The 22,776-nt window shown below is 37.0% G+C and overlaps 2 protein-coding genes across 3 annotated transcripts; one reads left to right on the top strand and one right to left on the bottom strand.

Annotated features, from left to right (window-relative positions):
* The first annotated feature begins 792 nt into the window (after window positions 1-792).
* LOC101743411 (endoplasmic reticulum transmembrane helix translocase) lies at window positions 793-8,943 on the top strand. The gene is made up of 10 exons (XM_004929159.5): window positions 793-1,281; window positions 1,357-1,446; window positions 2,198-2,404; window positions 2,509-4,458; window positions 5,055-5,301; window positions 5,895-6,091; window positions 6,546-6,688; window positions 7,402-7,534; window positions 8,109-8,252; window positions 8,656-8,943. The coding sequence occupies exons 1-10, from the start codon at window positions 1,018-1,020 to the stop codon at window positions 8,761-8,763; spliced, it is 3,483 nt and encodes a 1,160-aa protein (XP_004929216.2). The 5' UTR covers window positions 793-1,017; the 3' UTR covers window positions 8,764-8,943.
* On the bottom strand, window positions 8,656-16,129 carry CPR57 (cuticular protein RR-1 motif 57). 2 transcript variants are annotated; one of them, XM_012692843.2, is made up of 7 exons: window positions 16,093-16,129; window positions 15,594-15,713; window positions 14,533-14,702; window positions 13,178-13,355; window positions 10,265-10,455; window positions 10,101-10,184; window positions 8,656-9,770 (listed from the first exon to the last, which is right to left on the bottom strand). In XM_012692843.2, exons 5-7 carry the CDS (start codon window positions 10,280-10,282, stop codon window positions 9,087-9,089), a joined length of 786 nt encoding a protein of 261 aa, XP_012548297.1. In that variant the 5' UTR covers window positions 10,283-10,455; window positions 13,178-13,355; window positions 14,533-14,702; window positions 15,594-15,713; window positions 16,093-16,129; the 3' UTR covers window positions 8,656-9,086. The 2 variants fall into 2 exon arrangements, with proteins under 2 accessions (XP_012548297.1, NP_001166700.1); NM_001173229.1 differs by lacking the exons at window positions 13,178-13,355; window positions 14,533-14,702; window positions 15,594-15,713; window positions 16,093-16,129 and having other exon boundaries at window positions 9,087-9,770; window positions 10,265-10,282.
* Window positions 16,130-22,776: the final 6,647 nt, after the last annotated feature.

Genomic DNA, 22,776 nt, shown 5'->3' on the forward strand with positions numbered 1-22,776 from the left:
TGATAGTTCTGATAACATTGCTCTTGTTAAAATAACGGTTTTGTATAGATAGTGATAGCTTCATTACAGCACTTAATAGATAAATCGCTTGATGTCAATTTATTCTTTGTTATACTTAGTGGCCACACTGGAAACCGGTAAATAGAACTTCGGGGTGATGTTGATGCGAGGGTTGAATCAGAGTGAGGTAAAATAAAGAAATAAACTCATGGGATTAATAATTTTTTATAAAATTTTCAACGAACTAAAGTTTCATAATTAAATGTAATATTTTAGTTAAGTTGAATAGTGTGATGGATCAAATCATTATTTTATTATTATACTGCAGACAAATTATCCTGTTCGTATAATTTGCGCTGACTATGCGCACGTGATTTTAATTTTCTACTATATTTATTATAGAGTATTTCTATGACTGGGTCCCACAAACTGCCAGATTTGTTTTCATCAATGTCTGACGCCCACCGTAGTTTCTAGAGTAATTACCAAATTTTTTAAATATCGTGTTGAATAATAACAAAGATTCGGCTCAACGAATTTATAGTAACGAAAATGGCTTTATATTTTAGTAAAGAAAATAAATAATAGTTTAAAAAAATGTTTTATCCTAAAATATCATAGCTAAAAAAATTTAAACTATTCATCAAAACAAATCACTCACGAGTTGTGGAAATCTTATTTCCACTTAAAATGGAATGCTGAAAATTACAAAAATCTGGATTTGTATACTCAAACAGTGAGGCTGATGTGGGCTAATGACGTTGCTGGTAATGCACATGTTGTTGCTCTTTCCGGTTTTACACTTCGGTCATTCTCTATGCACTTCACTCACTACTTTTGCAATTTACAACATGTCAATAATCTGTCAAGTTGGCTAGACTCCGAAATCAAACCATTATTTTGAATTAAAACCAATCAATTGAATGGAGCAATGCTGCGTGATAGTATCATTTAGTTAAAATTTGGCAACTGCGTTAGAATCCGTATCAATTAATAGAATTTTTCATAGCGACATCGATGGTAAAGATGCAGTCGTCACTAGATGATTTAGTTCAGTATACACAGCTTTTCAAGCCTGTTCCGACTGTTTTACAAGGCACGGTTTTGCCTTTTCTATTTATTTACCCTCTGGTTTTTTATTCATGGATCGTTGTGTACGGTATAGAAGATAATTTCGAGGCAGGATTCGTGACTGTGGCTGTGATAGCAACAGTCCAGATCCTCATATGTTTGTGTTGTTACTGGAGTGTTCATATCAACTGCTTCCTTTCTTGTTCAGCGGTAAGTCCTTAGACAGCAAAATGTTTTTAAAAAGAAATTAGAGACTTTACATTTGCTATATGATGTTGATGACAGGTTAAAGATCCAATACAAGCTGAGGTAGTCAAGGTTGTACCGACTTCTAACAATGGATCATCTGAGCTTGTTCGACTACATCATACGAAGGTAAGACTTATATTGTGAACTTTAACAAAAACCATATTAAAATTTTTCAACTGTGATGTTCACACAGTATTGGAATAAAATGATTTACATCTGCATCACATTGAAGGTACCAAGTTATTGGTATAGTGGCTAGTAAATATGGCCATACCGTATCCCATAGTCTTAGATGTATTCTATTTGGTTGTTTTTTTTGGCATTTGTATTGGCAAGTATTTGGCATTAGGTAGGGATCGCAGTGTATTTGTTTTCTCTTTCAAAAACAGACACATTACATGGTAGAAATCTCTGTACTTTCAGGTCTTTGAATGTGGAATGAATACAAATAGCCACAAATATTTTTCCAGCTTGTTCATGGTTTTCAAGTTTTAAGTTTCAAGTTTTACATTCAAATTCTTGTCGAACCCGTCACTTGCAACGAAGGGCTCGATGAGTAACTTAACCCTCAGACACAGGCCACTGAGTTTTTCGCCGAATCTTCTCAGTGGGTCGCGTTTCCGATCCGGCGGTAGATTCTGCGAAGCACGGCTCTTGCCAGGGTTCGTGTACGCAACGTCGTCAGGTTTGAGCCCCGTGAGCTCACCTACTAGTTAAGGTTCTGCTGAAATAGCCTCCCAAGGCTATCAGCTTATGTAGGAAAAAAATAACATTCAAAGTTAATGATAGTACAGGGTACAATTTAGAAAAGAGAATGAGGGCTTCGAGTCGATTTTCACTAAGTTCAGGTTTATTTTAAAATATATTTGATTTACAGTCAACAAAAAAAGACAGTATACACCCAGATGTTTGGTTCATATTTCAAAAGAGTAAATATGTGTATGACTGGGATAAAAAGAATTTTCACACCATAGAATTTCCTATCAATAAAATTTATGAAGAATATATGGAATCCAAAGGATATTCTGATGATGAGGCTATTGATTTAGCAGAAAAAGAATTTGGTAAAAATGAGATGGTTATGGTAAGTAATCTTTGTAAAATCATAAACATATATAAATGAAAATTAAATTAAGAATGTTATTTTAAAAATATTTGAACCATACAAACCACTCTACAAATTTTCAGGTTGTTCCGGAATTTATGGAACTTTTTAAAGAGAGAGCAACAGCACCATTTTTTGTATTTCAAGTATTTTGTGTAGCTCTGTGGTGTTTGGATAAGTATTGGTATTACTCAATATTCACACTAGTGATGTTGGTTATGTTTGAATGTACATTGGTGCAGCAACAGCTCAGAAATATGGCTGAGATCAGAAAGATGGGCAATAAGCCTTACAACATTAATGTATATCGAAACAGGAGGTGGAGACAAATAACAAGCGATCAGCTTTTACCGGGTGACATAGTATCCCTCACAAGATCCGTCAACGAAAACCTGGTCCCTTGTGACATAATACTCTTACGGGGGTCCTGTATTGTAGATGAGTCCATGTTGACTGGTGAGAGTGTTCCACAAATGAAAGAAGCTTTGGAAAATGAAAAGGACCTCCAGCAACATCTAGAACCTGAGGGTGATGGTAAACTTCACATGCTTTTTGGTGGTACTAAGATTGTACAACATTCCTCACCATCCAAAAGCTCACCTTCAGGGCTTAAAGCCCCGGATAATGGTTGCATTGGTTATGTTATACGTAATGGTTTTAACACATCACAGGGTAAACTGCTAAGAACCATTTTGTTTGGAGTGAAAAGGGTCACAGCTAATAATCTTGAAACTTTTGGATTCATAATGTTTTTGCTTATATTTGCTGTAGCTGCTGCGGCCTATGTGTGGGTCAAGGGTTGCGAAGATCCTGAGCGAAATAGATACAAATTATTTTTGGAATGTACTTTAATATTGACATCGGTTGTTCCGCCTGAACTGCCCATAGAGTTGTCTCTAGCAGTTAATACGTCATTGTTGTCTTTATCGAAATTGGCCGTATTCTGTACAGAACCATTTAGGATACCCTTTGCTGGTAAAGTAGAAATATGTTGTTTCGATAAGACTGGAACATTGACAAGTGATAATTTAGTTGTTGAAGGAGTAGCTGGAATAGGAGAACACAAAGATGCAACAGTGGTTCCCCTTTCTGAAGCTCCAATGGAGACTGTTCAAGTTTTAGCATCGTGCCACTCTTTAGTTCAACTTGACGATGGAATTGTTGGGGATCCATTAGAAAAAGCTACATTGAAGGCAGCAGAGTGGAACCTCACCAAAAGCGATGCTGTAGTACCAAAGAAGGGGAAGTCACCTGGCCTGAAAATTGTTCATAGAAATCATTTTTCTAGTGCTCTCAAAAGAATGTCCGTGATAGCAGGTTATCAGATCAATGAAAGAGGTTTTATTGAGACTCACTACATCAGTAGTGTTAAGGGTGCCCCAGAAACAATCAAATCGATGCTTAAGGATGTCCCTAGTCATTATGATCATGTTTATCTAACGCTCTCGAGGAGAGGCGCGCGAGTTTTAGCTCTGGGTTATAGAAATTTAGGAAAATTGACATCTCAAGAGATAAGGGATTTATCCCGGGATGACATTGAATGTGACCTAACGTTTGTAGGTTTCGTCATAATATCATGTCCATTAAAAACGGACTCAAAGAAAGCTATAGCTGAAATTGTTCACGCTTCGCATTCAGTCGTGATGATAACGGGTGATAATCCGCTGACGGCGTGTCATGTAGCCAAAGAATTAAAATTCACCCAAAAAGAGGAGGTTTTGATATTGACCGAGAGTGATGGGGAGTGGGCATGGAAATCAATTGATGAAGAACTAAATCTTCCAGTGCAACCGTCTCAGAAAACAAAATCGTTGACCTCGAAATTCGATCTTTGCATAACCGGTGAGGGTCTGACTTTCTTGAATGAAAATCATCGTAAGTTTCTCCTCGAATTGATGCCGCACATCAAGGTTTTTGCCAGATTCGCGCCCAAGCAGAAGGAATTCGTTGTGGTCACGTTAAAGTCTTTGGGATATACCACGCTCATGTGCGGCGATGGAACTAATGATGTCGGAGCGTTAAAACATGCTGATGTAAGTTTTTTTTTTAAATCTAATCGATTTTAATCACAACCAACCCTTTTATGTCCTATAATTGACAACCAAGATAACTGTTGATTCGATGTAGCTGAGTCTTGTTAGAGGTATTTAAGTTGCGGTCTTCGACCAGCTATGACTGCAAGAGCAGGCTAGGTCCCGAGTCGAGAAGCTCATGAGAATTATGAAAAGAAATATACACATTTTTCTTTAGATTTTTTATTGGTTAAGCAATAATATAAAATCATGTAGACTCATTTTAAGTATTTTTTTTCCTTATTATTCATAATATGTTATTTATAAAGTAAAATAGGTGGTAAAAAAAAAAAAAAAGGGCTGCATTAAGATACGTGGGTAATTATTGTCTAACAGAGTTCCTTCTCTAATAAAATAATGTACACACTCAATATTAGTACCTATTATTTACGTTTTTTATTTATTTATTGCCCTTGTAGGCAGTCGAGCATACGGCCCACCTGATGTTGAGTGGTTACCGTCACCCATGGACTTCAGTAATGCCAGGGGCAGAGCCAAGCCACTGCCTACCGCTTAATACTCAAGTTACTAGTTAATACTTTTGTTACATATTGCAGGTCGGAGTGGCTATTTTGGCTAATGCACCAGAACGAATCCGCGAGAAACCTCGAGAGGAACGTCCTCCGGAGCCGGAGCGGGGGCGGCGCCCGAGGGACCCGCGCGCCGACGCACGAGCCGACGCCGCCGCCAGGTTCCGCCGCGCCATGAAGGAACTCGAAGACGACGACCAGCCGCAGGTCGTGAGGCTCGGAGACGCTAGCGTTGCGGCTCCCTTTACCAGCCGACTCTCAAGTATACTTTGCAGTGAGTATACTTAACTTTGTAATAAAGTACAAAAAATAACATATATTTTTTCTCCTACCTACGCCGAAAGTTCGGTTTACCTCCCGCTGTACAGAGAAGAAAGTGTAACTTTTCCTCCCTGGGTACAAGTGCGCATGATACAATTTTTTTGAGTACTTTTTAACCGACTTCAAAAAAGGAGGATGTTCTCAATTCGACTGTATTTTTTATGTGTTTTAGCGATTTTGAAAATTCTTGTTTTATTTAAAAGCTGGTGCTTCTCATGTAGTCCCATTTAAATTTCATCAAAATTTGTTTAGTCGCTTACTGAGTTATCTTTAACGCATATTGATTTTGACTACATTGACGATAATCTCATTTGAAATTGTTAATTTTTTTTTTAAACTATATATATTATTTAATTTCATAGTCGAGCGAACAAGCTCACGGTACAATCAGCGTCAAATCGTCACCAGAAAGCACATAGACCTCAATACCGCCGAACGTGAATGAGTGTACCTATCTCTATACCTTATATTTTTATTTTCTCAGATTGGCAAACGAATTAGTGCTCGCACAACCTTAGTATAACAAATGCAACTTTAATTTTGCAGTTTGTCACATCATCAAACAAGGCCGTTGCACGCTGGTGACCACGCTGCAGATGTTCAAGATCCTAGCGCTGAACGCTTTGATATTGGCGTACAGTCAATCCGTGTTATATCTAGACGGAATCAAATTCAGTGACACCCAAGCGACGTTGCAGAGTTTGTTGTTGGCGTCCTGTTTCTTGTTCATTTCGAGGTCTAAGGTACGTGAGTCGTGTTTTTTTTTTTATTGCTTAGGTTGGTGGACGAGCTCACGGCCCACCTGCTGTTAAGCGGTTACCAGAGCCCATAGACATCTACAACTTAAATGCCGCCACCTACCTTGAGATATAAGTTCTAAGGTCTCAGTATGGTTACAACGGCTGCCCCACCCTTCAAACCGAAACGCATTACTCCTTCACGCCAGAAATGGGCGGGGTGGTGGTGGTACCTACCCATGCGGACTCACAAAAGGTCCTACCACCAGTAAAATTGTGATACTGGTGATACCACCAGTTATATTGTTGCGAATTAAAGTGCAAACCATCATTTCAGTTTAGAATTAATTTTATAATGTATTACAGCTACCACGAACCTGCCTGTTACTGCCGCGAAACAATATAGCCTTTGCGAATAATTTCAAATTAAGTTGCCATAATTAATTTAATATTTTTTTAGCCGTTGAAGCAGTTATCCAAAGAGCGTCCATTGCCAAATATATTCAATATGTATACAATCATGACGGTGCTCAGTCAGTTCGCGGTCCACTTCCTGTGTCTCATTTATTTGGTGCACGAGGCTACCGTGAGATCTCCGGGCCGGTGAGTTTTATTATATAATATATTTATAGATAGCATAACATAATATATTATGTCGGACGTGAATGTGAGCCGCAACTATTCATCAAACATCGACTCAGTTCATCGGAGTGTCATCGCTCTGGTTGAATGGAAGCACATTCGTTGACTGACTTAGGAAGATATAAGACGTCTGGGAATTACATTACAAATACTTGCACATTAAATTTGATAGTTCGTTTTTGGGTGCTACCCTTGGAATTCAATGACACACACTGTAACTGTGCCGACTCAAGTCAAAAATCAAAATCAAATCAAGACGCGAAAAAAAGTTAGTTTGGATATTCATGGTGGCTAAGACAAAGCAAAGTATAGTATAAGTACATGATTATAAATAGGGGACTAAATTTACAAAACCAGAAATTTTTAGAAGAAGAAAGAGAGGGGAGGCTGACTATCTTTCTTCACGTTGCGAATGTAACCTTAAGAGGTTGAAAGACATGAGGTTGAAATCTATCGTTCAGTAAGAATGCTACCTTTCAAACCAAAACGCATAACTTCTGCGGATAAAGAGGATATTGGAGAGTGCTCTACGCTTCACCTACAATATTTCAGAGAAATTCGTTTTCGTCAATTCGTAAAAATATATTAAAGTATACATACAATATATGTTTACTCTGTGATTTGTTATGTTTATAATATGTATATTTAAATTTCATATCTATAATTTTTTTCAGGGACAATAAACCGAAATTAGATATGGATTTAGCTGAAGACGAAGATCGAGAATTCGCTCCAGATTTACTGAACAGCACCGTTTATATTATATCAATGGCGTTACAGATTTCCACTTTTGCTATCAACTACAGAGTAAGTAACGATATAGTAACAATTTCTATATTAATGTCAGTAAAAATTTTAAAATAAATAATAGTTTAAAAAAAATAAAATAATACGCTTTTATAGAAAATCCAATTAAAAAATAGAAAATAAATTTTAATAATCTTTTTTTCTGTGATGGTTTTTTTTTTATGGATTTTGGTTTCTATAAAAGCGTATTTTTTATTTTTTTTTAACTATTATTTATTTTTAATTTTTTAGTTAAATTTCAATTTTTTCAATATTTTTTTTAAATATTGTATTGTCATCGGTCCTTAATATGCCAAATTTCGAGTTAATCCGACGTTTTGAAGGGGGTCAAAATCATGTTCAAAGATTTCGTTACATACTAACATACATACGTCTGAATCTAATAAAAGCGTATTAATTAAGAAGACATTTAGATTTTTTTATTGTTGGCAAGTGAAAAATGTTACTTTTTCTAGTGATGACAACAACGGTATATGTGTACTTATGACTGGACATAGATAGGAATTATATTTCTCCTTTTAACGCATAAAGAGTCTTTTACCAGAGCAATTTTCATTTATCGTATTTGTTTCAGGGTGAACCGTTCATGCAAGGTTTGAAGGACAACAAACCATTACTGTACAGCATTGTGATATCCGGAGGGGCGGTGCTTGCTCTCGCAGCCGGGATATTCCCTGACCTCTCCAACATGTTCGAAATAGTATACTTCCCACCGGATGTAAGTATAGAAAATATTTATTTATTGCTTAGGTGGCTGGACGAGCTCAGGTGTTAAGTGGTTACCTCAGTATAGTTACAACGGCTGCCCCACTTTTCAAACCGAAACGCATTACTGCTTCACGTCAGAAATAGGCAGAGTGGTGATATCTACCCGTGCGGACTCACAAGAGGTCCTACCACCAGTAAAGATCTCATCATGCCTCAAGGCAGGTAGGTGGCGGAATTCGCGTAATGATATCAAGAGATTCCATCAACCACTTCACTAGGTCGTCCGTGAGCTGGTTAGCCTGTCGACGCAATAGAAAAAAACCTTAAATAAAACGCTATGTTGGCACATTGTGAATAATAATTAGTTTTTTTTTTTTTTGTAACATGTTTAATTGCAATTTCAATTGTTTCAGTATCGGGTGATACTCGTGCAAGTTTTGATAGCTGATATGTTGTTCGCGTATTTGGTGGACCGTTTCTGTTTGTTCCTCTTCGGGGAAGGGCGGATTCCTAAGACGTAATTATGAAACGCGACCCTTCGAAATCATTCCCTCGGGATTAACGATAGAATCATACGTGTAAATGAATTATAGCAGTCTTCTGAATACTGACCCCCGGGACTTAGTGTAATCGCTCAAATATTTTGTGCATTTAAATGGATATGTTGATGGTATTTATTAAATAAATATTTGTGTAGTGAGGGGTTTGTGTTTTATTTCCTATTTCAGAAAAGAATAAACGTTGATTTTGTTCAAAGTTTTATTAGAAAAGTCATGTCCGCTTTTTATCAAGTAAAAGCGCGGCTAAATTATTTCGTAGGTACCATAATTCAAATTTAAAATGCCTAATGCTTCAAACTGAGACCATGACCGATGTGGTCAAGACCTGCATGACTGAGGCCAATGTGGCTAATGTGGTCGAGACCTCCATGACTAAGGCCAATGTGGCCAATGTGGTCGAGACCTCCATGACCGAGACCAATGTGGCCAATGTGGTCGAGACCTACGTGGGCGTGATGACCGATTCCAGCGTAACCGAGGTCTACATGCCCTAAGCCGAGGTGGCCGATATGTCCATGACCGATATGAGCAAGATCTGCGTGTCCAACATGGCCTATCCCATAGTGGCCAATGTGACCTAGACCTGCGTAATCGTGGCCGCCGTGTCCGTGGCCAATATGACCTAGACCTGCGTAATGGTGGCCGCCGTGTCCGTGGCCTATTCCCACAGATATGAGACTAGTTGGGACGTGTGCCACAGAAGCGACAGCGTGAGTTACAACCGGCGCGACGATCGCCTGTTTCGTTATAAGCGTCTGCGGGTGTGCAGCCGGCCCGAGCCGTTTCACGTTAGCGTTGAATCCAGTAACGGAGTCTGCAGTGTAGTCCACTACTCTGATGGTGCCGTCAGGCTCCGTGAGCGAATATGAGCCTTTCACAACGTCTCCGTCGCGAGACTCTGTCTGTGCCTTGTTGTCGCCGGTGTGGGGGTCGTTGACAGCGTAGTTGAAACCGTAGTGCGGTACCGACTGTGAAACAAACGAATCGATACGATAATGTTATTGTTCAAGTTTATTCTAAAGACTGGAATTATGAAATAAGGTAGAAATTTTAAGTTTTCAATCAGTCAAATCAGCATTTAGATTACCCGTAAATATTGAAGACAGAAAGTGGATTTCTCGATCTAGTGATTCTTCTTCTAAGTTCTTATTAGTACTAATAATCTAATACGATACTAGAGGATGAAATGCAGCAGCAAACAAAGACTTTAACTTGAAATTGTTTCTTTGAATTTCTGTAGTGTTTGAACGCTTGATCTTAAATTTCCACCTCGTATTCATCCACGTCTTTTAACTTACAACGCTGTCGACTGCCGCCACATAAGCTGCTGCTGTTGGAGTCGCCGATGGTGCCGCCGCTGCAACTCCGAGTAAACACGCTATCTGTTAGAGAAGGTCAATCATATAAGACAAACTTCAAAGACAATATTAATCGATTGAACTACTTATATGAAAATTCTTACCGCAATGTATTGGAACATGCTTAGGCCTGGTTAGTTAGTGTACGGCAACAAAGCTGGTTGTCGATCGTATGAAACATTCGAAGCCGCAATTCGATTTTATAGTCGCCACGCTTCCTTTGTCAATGCTCCATCCTTCCAATTTTCACGCTTATTAACTATTCGAGTTACCACAATTATTTTCATAACGTGTCCTAAAATTGTTAATTAGTTAATTGGAATACGCGTGTTGAGACCGGAGCCGCTAAAGTTTCATTAGAATCCTGTTTGATTGTGGGTAAATTGATTTGTTTTAATGTTTAAATTTTCTGTTAATCGTGTTTGTGATGTTATTTGCCACACATTTAACATCCCCGTTAGGGTCGGAGAGTATTATTTTGTTTATTCTAAGTTCTTCACGATTTGTAGGCGTTGTTAAAAATTACTATTTTACTTCGCATAGAGGATTGCGTTACAAATAATCAGTTGTTCGTGGCTACGAAAATTAAGTAGGAACGAACTTGAGACAAAATTAAAAAAATAAAGTTATTTTTCTGTTCCGTATCCAAAAAACCTTTGGCTTGAACCATTTTATTAAATGATAAATTTTACAAAATTAGATAGCAGATACATATATTCTAAAAGCATCTATATAATGGTATTAATAAATAAAAAACAAAATCTATTGCACGAACTGAAAAACGATCGATCATTATAAGTAGAGGTTTGGCTTGCTTGCAACTTTGTAATTGCAATGTATGCAACTAAGTATTATAAAATCGTCTTGTTGATCTAGCGGTAAGTGACTACCTACTACTGCTGATCGTAAATCAATTCTTGGACAGGTTTTTAATATGCATATGGCATTTGGGGTTTGGGTTTAATTTTTTTTGGCATTGAACGATCACGGATGGGATAACTTAAAAGATCAGCCAGGATGTTAGCTAAAAACTGACCAAGTGTAGGAGGCTTAATAGTTCAAGGGTAGATGCTTCGCGAATGCATCTACAATAGGATTGAAATCGCAACCCATTGAGAAAATCCGGCGAGAAACTCGAGGGTGAAATCGACGAGTTCGATGAAAGGTGCTTTGGTCGTTGCCATTCGTGTCCAGCATTACTGAGAGAGGATCTGTGTGCTTAGTGCGAGTTTTTTAACGTTCTCGATAGCGTAAAAGTTAACCCATTTTTGTATGCAGTTGGAACAGCGCCCCTAACGGAAAACGTAGGCAAACGATCCCATTCCATACAAATATGAGCTAACTTTTACGCTATCGAGAATGTTAAAAAACTCGCACTAAGCACTCAGAAGGATCCGCGAGGACTTGTCTTTGGCGTCGACGGTAGTTGACTGCTGCATGAGCTTGGTGAGCGGTGACAACTATAACTGGATTATCGTAACGCGCCAACGTTTCAAAGTAGCGCTCTGTGCGCTTAGTGCGAGTTTTTTAACGTTTTCGATAGCGTAAAAGTTAAATCATATTTGTATAATAAATAAATAATAAATAAATATTTACTCGAGAACGTTAAAAAACTCAAAATAAGCACACAGTAGCCGTTTACATTCATTTTTTGGATGGTTTTCGACTCAGACAGGGTCTACGGGCCTTTCTTGCTTCGCATTTATTTAATTTTGGGGTCGAACGTTTGACTTGTGTTAAAACTAGCAATGTCGTGTAAGTACACACCAAATTGCTGATTTCTTCGTAAAATGAAATTGTAATTTAATAGCGACTTGGGTGTTTCCCTGGAATTCTTGGCGTGAATGACGATAACCACTCATCATCATGCTCAAAGATAAAAAAGAACAATTTGTTACAAACAAATTGTGCATAATCAAGCAATAACCTCATTGCTTAAACGTTTCGCAAACACATTGTAATTTTTGTTTGTTACTTGAACGTGTGTATACGTATTAAAGGCACACGTGTTGTAGTCGTGATCTGTGTGTGGGATGTGGCATCGATTTTTCATACTCCCATTAGAAAAAAGTACAATTGACTATCGGTTTATCGCAGAATACATTTGGTACTAGAATTGGATTTAAAATATTTAAAGAGGGTTTCATCATTGGCCTGGTATTAACTTAATTATCACAGGTTTTCCTGAGCCACAGATTTTTATTTCTTATTATTAAAACGAAATTTTAATTAGTATTTCAAAGTTAGCGAGTCGGCTGTGCATTTCTTTACCTTTGTCAATCTCGGACTCACAGAACCCTTGAACGCATAGGTAAGTGTTCTAGTAGACACTAAAATATAGTGTTATGTAGTTTTATGATGTCTTCATACAACACTTATGTATTTTACAAGAAATACATACATAAGAAAGAATTTAAATAGAATTTGTAGGCAACGGCTTGGCTCTGCCCCTTGCGTTGCTGAACACCATGGGCGACGGTAGCCACTTACCATCAGGTGGGCCGTATGCTCGTCTGCCTACAAGGGCAATAAAAAAAAATAGAATTTGTACTGCAATTGAAATATTTTACATGTACCTACGTATATATTTTTAAACATAAAAACTTATTTATCGTTTCAACTAATTTATAGTGGAAATTCTTGACTTCGTAAACTAGGATGTTTTCTATTAATTTTACAATTTCAGATTTTAAACGTTGTTTTTTATTATTATTATTATTGCATTGACGGGTCGGTGCAAGAGCTCTGGGCTCACCGGCTATTAAATGGTTACCAGAGCCCGTAGACAAAAACGTGAATAACGCTACCCTTCTTGAGACATGAGGTCTATGTTGGAATGGTATACATAGCCTATGCTATACCACTCTTTATACCGGAACGCATTACTGCTTCGCGGTAAAAATAGGACAGTTTTGAATTTACAAAAAACTCCTACCATTACGCATACATTAGATAATAAACTAATTTTCAATAAATTGCACAGTGGAAGGTAATGCAATTCGTAATTTAAAACATACCTAATGTACAGTGGTGGGGTTACAACTAATTCGGCCTCACTCTACCGCCTCATTACCCCTTTTCACTGGGAACACTCTTTCCACTCAGACTTACACAAATTCACATTTGCAATCAGAGCTCGGAGAAAAGTTCCTCAGTTCCCCTCACGCCGCACTCACCCCTTCACCCCCACGCCGCCTTTAATTAACAGAAAGTGGTTCATTAGAGCTTATTCATTAAAGCAAGGAGTAATTAGCGAACTCTAATGAATGCTGTAATAATGTAAGCGCGGCCGCGTCGGACTGCGGCCCGACTTCTAGATTAATCTAGAAACTGGGAATAATTTAGTAATGGCGTTAATTTATCACCGACTTGATTGCGGGAATTAACGGGATATACAATTAGTCATGTTTCGGCTGTTCGCGTTTAGTGTGTCGCGTTGAGATTTATTACCGTTTTGAGAATTAACTAGCAAAACGAGACACCTACGTGCCAGTAGGTATAACTGCTGTTAAGCTCTTGTGGTTTGGCGACGCATAATGCATAGCGTTACTTCCTATGTTGAAACAGGTAATAAATTCCGGATAGGAGGGAATATTATCTTCTCTTTTTTTTTATAGCTTCGATGGGTAGACGAGTTCATAGCCCACCGGGTGCTAAGTAGCTTCTGGAGCACATAGATATCCACAACGCAAATGCGCCACCCACCCCGAGATATAACTTCTAAGGTCTCGGTACAGTTACACCGGCTGCCCCGCCCTTCAAACCGAAACGCATTACTGCTTCACGGCAGAAATAGGCGGAGTGGTGGTACCCGTGCGGACTCACAAGAGGTCCTACCAGTAAAAATATTAAAAATACTCTCACAACACTACTCATCATGATTTTTAGAAGAACATTTTAGTATAAGTATTTAATTAAACTCTCACATTTTGAAAGTAATAAGCAAGGAGTGGTAGTTAAATTCACAGACGAGGGAAGAGGAAAAATATACAAATTTTATTTCTACAAAACTACATAGCCGTAAGACTTTTCGTCCGTCCGTCGTACGCGACCAAGTCTAGTATTATTAGATACGGTACTTTCATAACAGCACACATCATTATGCGCAGTGTCCAGTCATCCGGCTAACATGCCGCCCTGGGCCCGGTCCCGCGACATCCTAACGAAATTCACCGACAATCCGCTTCTAACATAAGACGACGGTACGGGGTAGCCAGATGAGAATAAATATCAGAAAATACTGGTATATTTGAGTTCGATTATACGCTCCGTACTTTTGTTAATTTTATGATCTTTCATCAGAGAAAAGAGTAGTCCATCAGAGCAGTAATTTTTTTTATTGCTTAGATTTGTCGAGGATCTCACGACCCACCTGGTGTTGAGTGGTTACCGGAGCCCATAGACATTTACAACGTAAATGCTGCCACTCATCTTGAGATAAGTTCTAAGGTCTCCGTATAGTTACAACGGCTGCCCCACCCTTCAAACCGAAACGCACGGTGTACTCGGATCGAGCGTAGCAACAATGCCGACGATCAAATACTGCAAGCAGATTTTGATGGATCAAAAATAAAACATACAAAAAACGGTTGGCCACTACACTGTCGTTTAGTGGGCGGGTCTTTCACATCTTCGACCAACGAGTTCCACATAGCCCGTGCGCGCCCTAGGCGTGGGAACCTCAGTTCGGTCCCCGCTTCGAAATTTTCAGTCCAAAATTCCGGTTTGAAGGGTGGGAATTTCATTATACCATACAACTGAGACTTCATGAATAAAGGTGGGTGACACCATTCACTTTGTTTATTTCGTTAACAACTTAGCACCAGATTAGCCATGATCTAATTCACCCATGGCTTTGGTACTCTGTTTTAAGACATTCAATAACGACTGGTACTTGGCTTTGAACCACGTTCTAGATATCACTAATATTGTGAAACTAATTTAAAAGTTTTTGTTACACAAAGAAATACTTCTGAATGCTACACATTAATTGTCTCAAACCTGTTATCTCAAACGCAAGAGGCATCCATGCCCTACACCGGAGAAGCATGAGTGCGAATTATTAAAATCCAACGAATAAAATACTAATACGATTTCCTTTTAATAATTAGGACAACGTTATAACTTTTTAACTCTTTATTTTATTTATCGAACTTGAAAACTGAGATGTCGTCATAACAGTCTTTCTTGAATGGGAAAATGTTATGTGTTAGATTTACTAAAGTTCACAGGTTCTTTCTTATTTGTATTAGAAGTTAATAGTAGTAGCCTCAAACTGCTACGGTTATCTGTTTATCCTCCTCCATCCGCATTAGTAGTTTCAAGCCTAAAGCTTCCGTGGGGTTTTGATCTCAGGTAGACGTGATATTTAGCTTATAACATCAGCCCGCTTAGTTTCTAGCCGGGTCTTCTCAGTGAGTTGCGATTTCGAACCCGTGGTAGATGCAAGAGCGAAGCGGTTTCCATTCAACTGCTACGCCTTCTTCGTATGGGCTCGGGAAGTTGTTACTAAGTCCAGCCCCTTCTGGCTTAACACGCGTTCGCCCACCCGCCCTGGTGAACAGTTAGAAAGTCCTAAAGGTCAATAGTAATTGTTTCATCCCAAAATAATCATGGATACACTGTGTCAACTACGCTTAGCAAAACAATGTGCAGAAATAAGTCAACAAATACACATTTAAAAATACACTGATTTCGTTACTTTATAGTTTAAATACACAAAATTGCATTCAAACACGCGAGTCACATGTAGTTTCAAAATGATCATTTTATATCTTTAGTTGCGATAAAACTTTTTAACAATACATCGCTGTGTTTCTGTATATTCAATTAACAATACTTTGTTATCAATCAACGTAAAGCAGTCGACGCTACAAAGTTTGACTCTAACAAATGTGGCATTATCTCATTATAAAGTTGTCAACGAAATTACCGGATTCTCAGATTTCAAATACTACATCCCCAAGCATACTAATGAGCTAGGAATATCATGTAACGTCCGCTGTTGTTTTCTTTATGTAAATGTTTCCACAACGTTCAAACGCCCATGTTGACTTTTGCCTAAATATATTTTAATTCAATAGTGAAATGTACGAACTCATCTCTATACCGTTTTGCATTTTAGTTTGTAAGTTCTATAAATGCTTTTACATCTGAATTTCAGTAGGACTTTTTTGGTTATGTTGATTTTTAATAACGAGTAGAGAACATTATTCTTGAATGTACATACGACTTCTTGAATTATTATCATTATAATTTAAGATATTACTATAATTTAAGCTATAGTTGGAGCTTGGCTTATGTTGCTCCAGGGAATCTCAGATTTGCTTAATCTTTTCAATTACATAAATAATATAAAGCTGATTTATACTTAGTTGAAATGGATTAATTAATTAAAAATGAATGTGAATAAACTGCTATTTACAAAATGAGTTTATTATTAAAAAAAGCACATGTGAATCCACGGATGAGTAGCTTGGTATCATCGAATCGGGAAATGTAACTTTCTCAGTTCAAATCCCGAGGCAGGTACGAGTTTTCCTAGGGAAATAAGGACCTGAACCATGAGTGAATAGGAAATGGATGAGAAAACTTTTACTAAGATTTTTACTGCTAGTAGGACGTCTTGTCAGTCAGCACGGTACCACCACCCTGCCTATTTCTGCCGTGAAGCAGTAATGCGTTTCGGCTTGAAGGGCAGCCGTTTTAGGTACTGTTAAAAGTGAGACCTTAGACCTCATGTCTTAAGGTGGGTGGCCGCATTTACGTTGTAGATGTTTATGGGCTCCGGTAAACACTTAACACCTGGTAGACCGTGAGTTCGTCCAACCATCTAATTAAGCAATAACAAAAAAAAAGGGAAGAGATGACGACCGAGCTTCGTAGAGCATATAGGTACCTATAGGCTTATGTCCAGCAATCACGGTTGATTAAGATGACGATGCACTAGTGGTCACAAAATTATTTCAGCTCAAAACTACCATACCAATCTATAGGCTGAACTTTTGCCAAATCTTTATGGGCAATAAAGTACTTATGAAAATTTTGTCAGCAAATGCATTGACAATCTTATTAATTAATTGAAGTTGATCGCACGACACAGCTAGTGATAGTTACAGAATATTTCCGTTTATTGTTTTTTAATAAACAAATGAATTCTAGTTTTGGAACATTCAATCTTTTAGGATTGTCTTCATTTTTCTGACGTGACTATTTCAGAATTCCCCGCAGGCTACTATTGATTGGTCTCCCACGTCCGCCATCATTCATTCATCGGCAGGTCCACACACCGCCTACTACGATCGCAATTTTTTGCCATTTTTCAACAGGAGTCTCTTACATATTTGATATTGGGTCTATCAGGAAGGAAGCGATGCGACGTAATTGATCCCGGCGGCGGATAAATTTGAAATTTTCGGACCAAAACTCGAAGGCCTCAATGTTTTAAATTATTAATGAGGACAAAAGTTTATAAAAAATGTAAAATGTCAAGAATTGTCTATTGTTACACAACGGGAAGTCGAGAGAGAAATTTTCATAAAATCTGTAGATCTGTCATTAAATAGTATTTGGTTGACTTTTTGGCGGGAAGGCGAGGAGTGAAGTTGTGTGATTTGTTTTATTTTGTCTATTTAGTGATTCTTCAGGTTTAAATGTGTAATAACGGTGGTTTATGTGCACAAATGTGGGAAAAAGAAACAAAGCCGCTGGACGTAACTTCTCGGGATCCTCCAAAAAGTCCACTGAAAAAATCTTAGTAAATGACCACCATTTTACTGAGGTTATATTTCATCCCATATCATTTCATTTAATTTCATCCCAGTTGATTAATCACTCAAATTAATCTTCTTCATTTCATTTCACTCCATATTATCATTATTCATAAAAATAAAAATATAAAGAAAAATAAGACATGACTTAAAGATCTTAGTGACCAGGTCACAAAATTCCTTTAAAAAAATGTATTTGGTTTTGTACGAATAAACACCTTACTTGTAATGTATAACAAAAATAGAACACGACCGGGAGTAGAATTGGCACTTCGCTTTAGTAGTCTAGATAGACCCTCAAGGACTGCTTTCGTAACGTGAAGTGTGTTCACAAGTGCTCATCGTAGGCCAATTCTTAGCAATGTATTTACAATTAGCATTGAATGCTGTTGCTGTGTTGTATGCAATCGTACTGCTTAACCATTCGATTGAATCTAAAATACATTCAATTTTTATTGCAGAACTAATCAGTGTGCAATTTTACCAAACATTACGTGCGTACTTAGCGCAGGCAAAACACATACTTGTTTTTGGAAAGTAATTGTTTGTGTAAAAGTTTTCTTTATGAATTTCTTAACTTAGTAAAAAAAATTGACGACAGTAATGATACATATGTATGTAGAAGGTGTGTTTAAAACAAGAAACACATTTTTTTTTAATGAATTCAAGTTCATAGGTGACTGTGGCACTAAACCACCTGATAGCAAAAAAAACTGTTTGTTTGATCAGTTTCTTTGTTGTTTATCATATAAAAGGTACGAGGAAATATTCCAAGTAGGACTGGATTGGCTCATTTATGGTTTGTATTTTTTTCTTTGTCAACACAAAAATACGAAAACATCTCATTGTCCTCGAATAAATAAAATATAAGTTCCTAAAATGTTTCCCATTCAACAAGATAATCCAATTGTAGCATCAAACTGTATGCAATAGGCGTGAGGTGCTTTCATCTGTGTATTTCAATGGTTCCTACCATTGTATTTTGTTAATACATTAACGTAAATAAGAAAATTTTTAAACATAATGTTGACATTTTTTTAACATTTTTTTTACTACATTTTTATTTCATCACTACATACTACATCTTTACTTTTTTTTCATTTCTCATTACTTTCAATTTTTCATTACTTTCTTAATTAGAAATCTTCTTCTAAAGATCTTTGTCAAAGTGTGATTAAAATCAATCAATAAATGAATGACACGTCATTTCTACGTATACTGTTTATGTCATTTTTGAATCTATTTTAAATAGTTTAATTTACTAAATCGCAGATACACGTGCCTCATGGTTTACCGTTTTTCTCTCTCATTTTAAGAGCGTATTCTGTTTGCCCAAGTTCTATTTTTCTGTTTTTGACAAAAAATGAGAATATGAAGTCATGGCGTTACTTGACCGGAGGTTCAGAAGACCACAGCAAATAGCTGAAAACCCTATCTGAATTGGAACGAAGAAAAATCAATGACTAACACAGAACGCATGATTGCTTTGTTTGCAGCAGCACTCATTGTAAAGCGCGATCATTCAAGACGTACGCGAGGCATCAATCACCATGAGCATATGTAGAACCAAAACCTTGATTACGAATAAAATGTCACCGTACGTAATGCCCATGGAGACGTAGTGAAGTCCAATAAATCGTTTTTCTGTTCGTGAATATTATTTCCAATTTTTTATCACGAATAACATGTTTAAGGAAATTAAATCGAAATCATTATTCGTATTCTGTTTAGCGTGTCTTCAATGTGCATTATGTTGATACTAGAGGTCCCGCAGTAGTCGAAGTTCGACTATAATTAATTGGAATTGTAAGTTTGTACACTATTATGATTGTATTTTATTTTATACTTCTATAATCACAAATTTCGCTAAGACTACACTATAAGCAATATTTAATCTCAATTTGACAACAGACGTCAAGAAACAAAAGTTTGACAATAGTATGCTTGCGTGTTGCGTCAAATACATGGTATGTAGTGTGTGTAATGTTTTCTTTATTGATTTAATGTATCTTTTACGCATTATTTAAAAAAAAAATTAGCATTGTGCACTTCTTCTCTATATTCTCTATAAGTGTGGAAAATTTCATACTCCTCCGTTCGCGGAATTTTCTTAAAAAGGGATACAAAGTTTTTGCTTCGCGTATTAATATATTTTGATATTAGTTAACAAAGTAATCGGAATGTAAAAATACGATGTAGCCTACTCATAGTAGGGGTAAGAGATATGAACAGATATTTGTTGCGTATTACAGATACACTCGTACAGTACGGTGGGTTTGTCCCGGCTCACTCAAACGAACGGAAGTGAAGATTTAGTCTCGTACGTAAATCAAGTATTTTTGTATAAAATGTTTTAGTATTTTTCGCATTTAAATCATTCTCATATCTACAATTCGATTTTGAATATAAAGCTCCGTTTAATTTACTTTTTTTTTTGTTAAACGTTTTCGCTTGAGCTCACAGGAAAAAAAACATTAATTTAATTTAAATAGATGGAATATTTTAAATGTAAATCGCATTTTGTAATATCACAAAAAATACTGGGTCTGGTTTGTTTTCATAATTGTGTAATTTGCAATTTTAATCGACTTTGTCAGATTCAATCTTACTTTATAATGCAAGGCTGTATAGAAACTCTTTCCATAATTCTTTGCGATTTTAAACGCAGCCTTTTTAAATTAAGCATCTATGTTTCATCTTTAAAAATTAAAAAGTATTATCGTTGATGGTAAACAAATTAAATTTGTCATTAAAGATCACTTTATTTATACAAATTGTGATTAATTTACAAAATTCGAAGATGATAGGAAAGATTACTGGTAACATCTAGGGTAGGCAGCGGCTTGGCTCTGGCCCTTAGCATTGCTGAAGTCTATGGGCGACAGTAACCACTCACCATCAGGTCGTCCGTATGCTCGTCTGACTACAAGAGCCGTACCATTATCCGGTCTGTTTCACTAGCGAAGTACTGATACGTTCCGGTTTCAAGGTTAGGAATATTTCTTCTTCTGACTTCGGTTTCCTCAATACTGAGGGTCATGACCACCTCCTCGCAACAAAAGTTTATTCCGGATCATTCCACGCCATTTGCTCCTATCTGCCGCCAAGTGTAGAGCATCGTGAGCTGTGGTGTCGAGGGTAGTACGGATCTGGTCAGTCCAACGTGTCGTGCTTCTACCCCGTGATCTTCTTCCGTCCACCTTGCCAGTCACCATTAGCTTCTCCAAGCTGACGTTATATAAAATATAATAATATATAAAATATATTAATTGATACTAAATATAAAAACTAATAGGTACTTACTAAAGCCCGTTAAATAATATTGTTTATAAAGTAAATTATCGCGAAACTTTAAAAGAAAACCTAAGGGGCTATTCTAGCTTTCGCGGACGGAAAATATACCAGTATAGGTGGCGACACGTTGTTACGTCTATTGGATCCGGTAACCACCTTAATACCCAGTGAATGTGAGTAATAAATAAGCAAAGCAAAGCAAACCAACAATTTTTTTTTATTTTTTTGTTTTTTTTTTTTTTTTTTTTTTATTGCTTAGATGGGTGGACGAGCTCACAGCCCACCTGATGTTAAGTGGTTACTGGAGCCCATAGACATCTACAACGTAGACGCGCCACCCACCTTGAGATACAAGTTCTAAAGTCTCAGTATAGTTACAACGGCTACCCCACCCTTCAAACCGAAACGCATTACTGCTTCACGGCAGAAATAAGCAGGGCGGTGGTACCTATCCGCGCGGACTCACAAGTGGTCCTACCACCAGTAATTACGCAAATTATAATTTTGCGGGTTTGATTTTTATTACACGATGTTATTCCTTCACCGTGGAAGTCAAACGTGAACATTTGTTGAGTACATATTTCATTAGAAAAATTGGTACCCGCCTGCGGGATTCGAACACCGTATGTACATATTCTATGTATTAAGGGTTAAAGTATAAAATTGCCGATTTGTTCTGAAAAATTGAAATTGGTCTTTTTTTTTCATTTATTTAGTCAAAATATCTACCATTATTACCTACATTGCTGCTATCTAATAGGAAGGTTATTTATGCCTTTGCGATAGAACTCTGGTGATCTAGATTCTACAAGCTGTGTGAAAGCATTTTGTACTGCCTCCTGGGAAGAAAACTTTTTATCACGTAGAAAATTGTCCAAATCACGAAAAAATCGGTAGTCCGTTGGAGCAAGGTCTGGCGAATACGGAGGGTGACGTATGGTTTCTAATTGCAGCTCCTGTAGAGTTAAAACGGTTTCTCGTGCTGTATGAGGTCTCGCGTTATAAAAAAAAAACAACTGAAAGTCGATAATCAAATGTTGCACTTTTTTTTAAAAGAAGAACCTCATAGGTAGCATTTGAAATATGTTTCACTCAAAAATTTCAAACCATGAAGGTTCTATGTCAATTTGAAGTACCTATTACAATAAAACGGCAATTTCATACTTTAACCCCTATTATTATGTGTACCAACAATAAGATACTATTCTACTTCAGGACGTCACTAGCAGTTTTTACACAATTTTTACTTTGAAACATAGAAGGAGAAGGCTTAGATTTTAAATAAATTTATTTTTGGAATCTATTTTGAATTATATCAATGGTCTACATATTTTTGACTACTCACTGTTCTTAATTCTGACAAATACAAATAAAAACGGCGTGAATGTCTCTGATAACATCCTTATGATAGAGAGATGAGATAGAAAATGTAAATTATTAAAATTCTTACTTTAAATACAGAAAATAAAATGTCCAAATATATTTATTAATCATTTAAACAATTCCATGCTTAGCTCGTTAATTTATTTAATAGAAATATATTTCGTATTCCT

This window comes from Bombyx mori, chromosome 4, assembly GCF_030269925.1.
Source record: "Bombyx mori chromosome 4, ASM3026992v2".
In the NCBI taxonomy this organism is placed as follows: domain Eukaryota; kingdom Metazoa; phylum Arthropoda; class Insecta; order Lepidoptera; family Bombycidae; genus Bombyx; species Bombyx mori.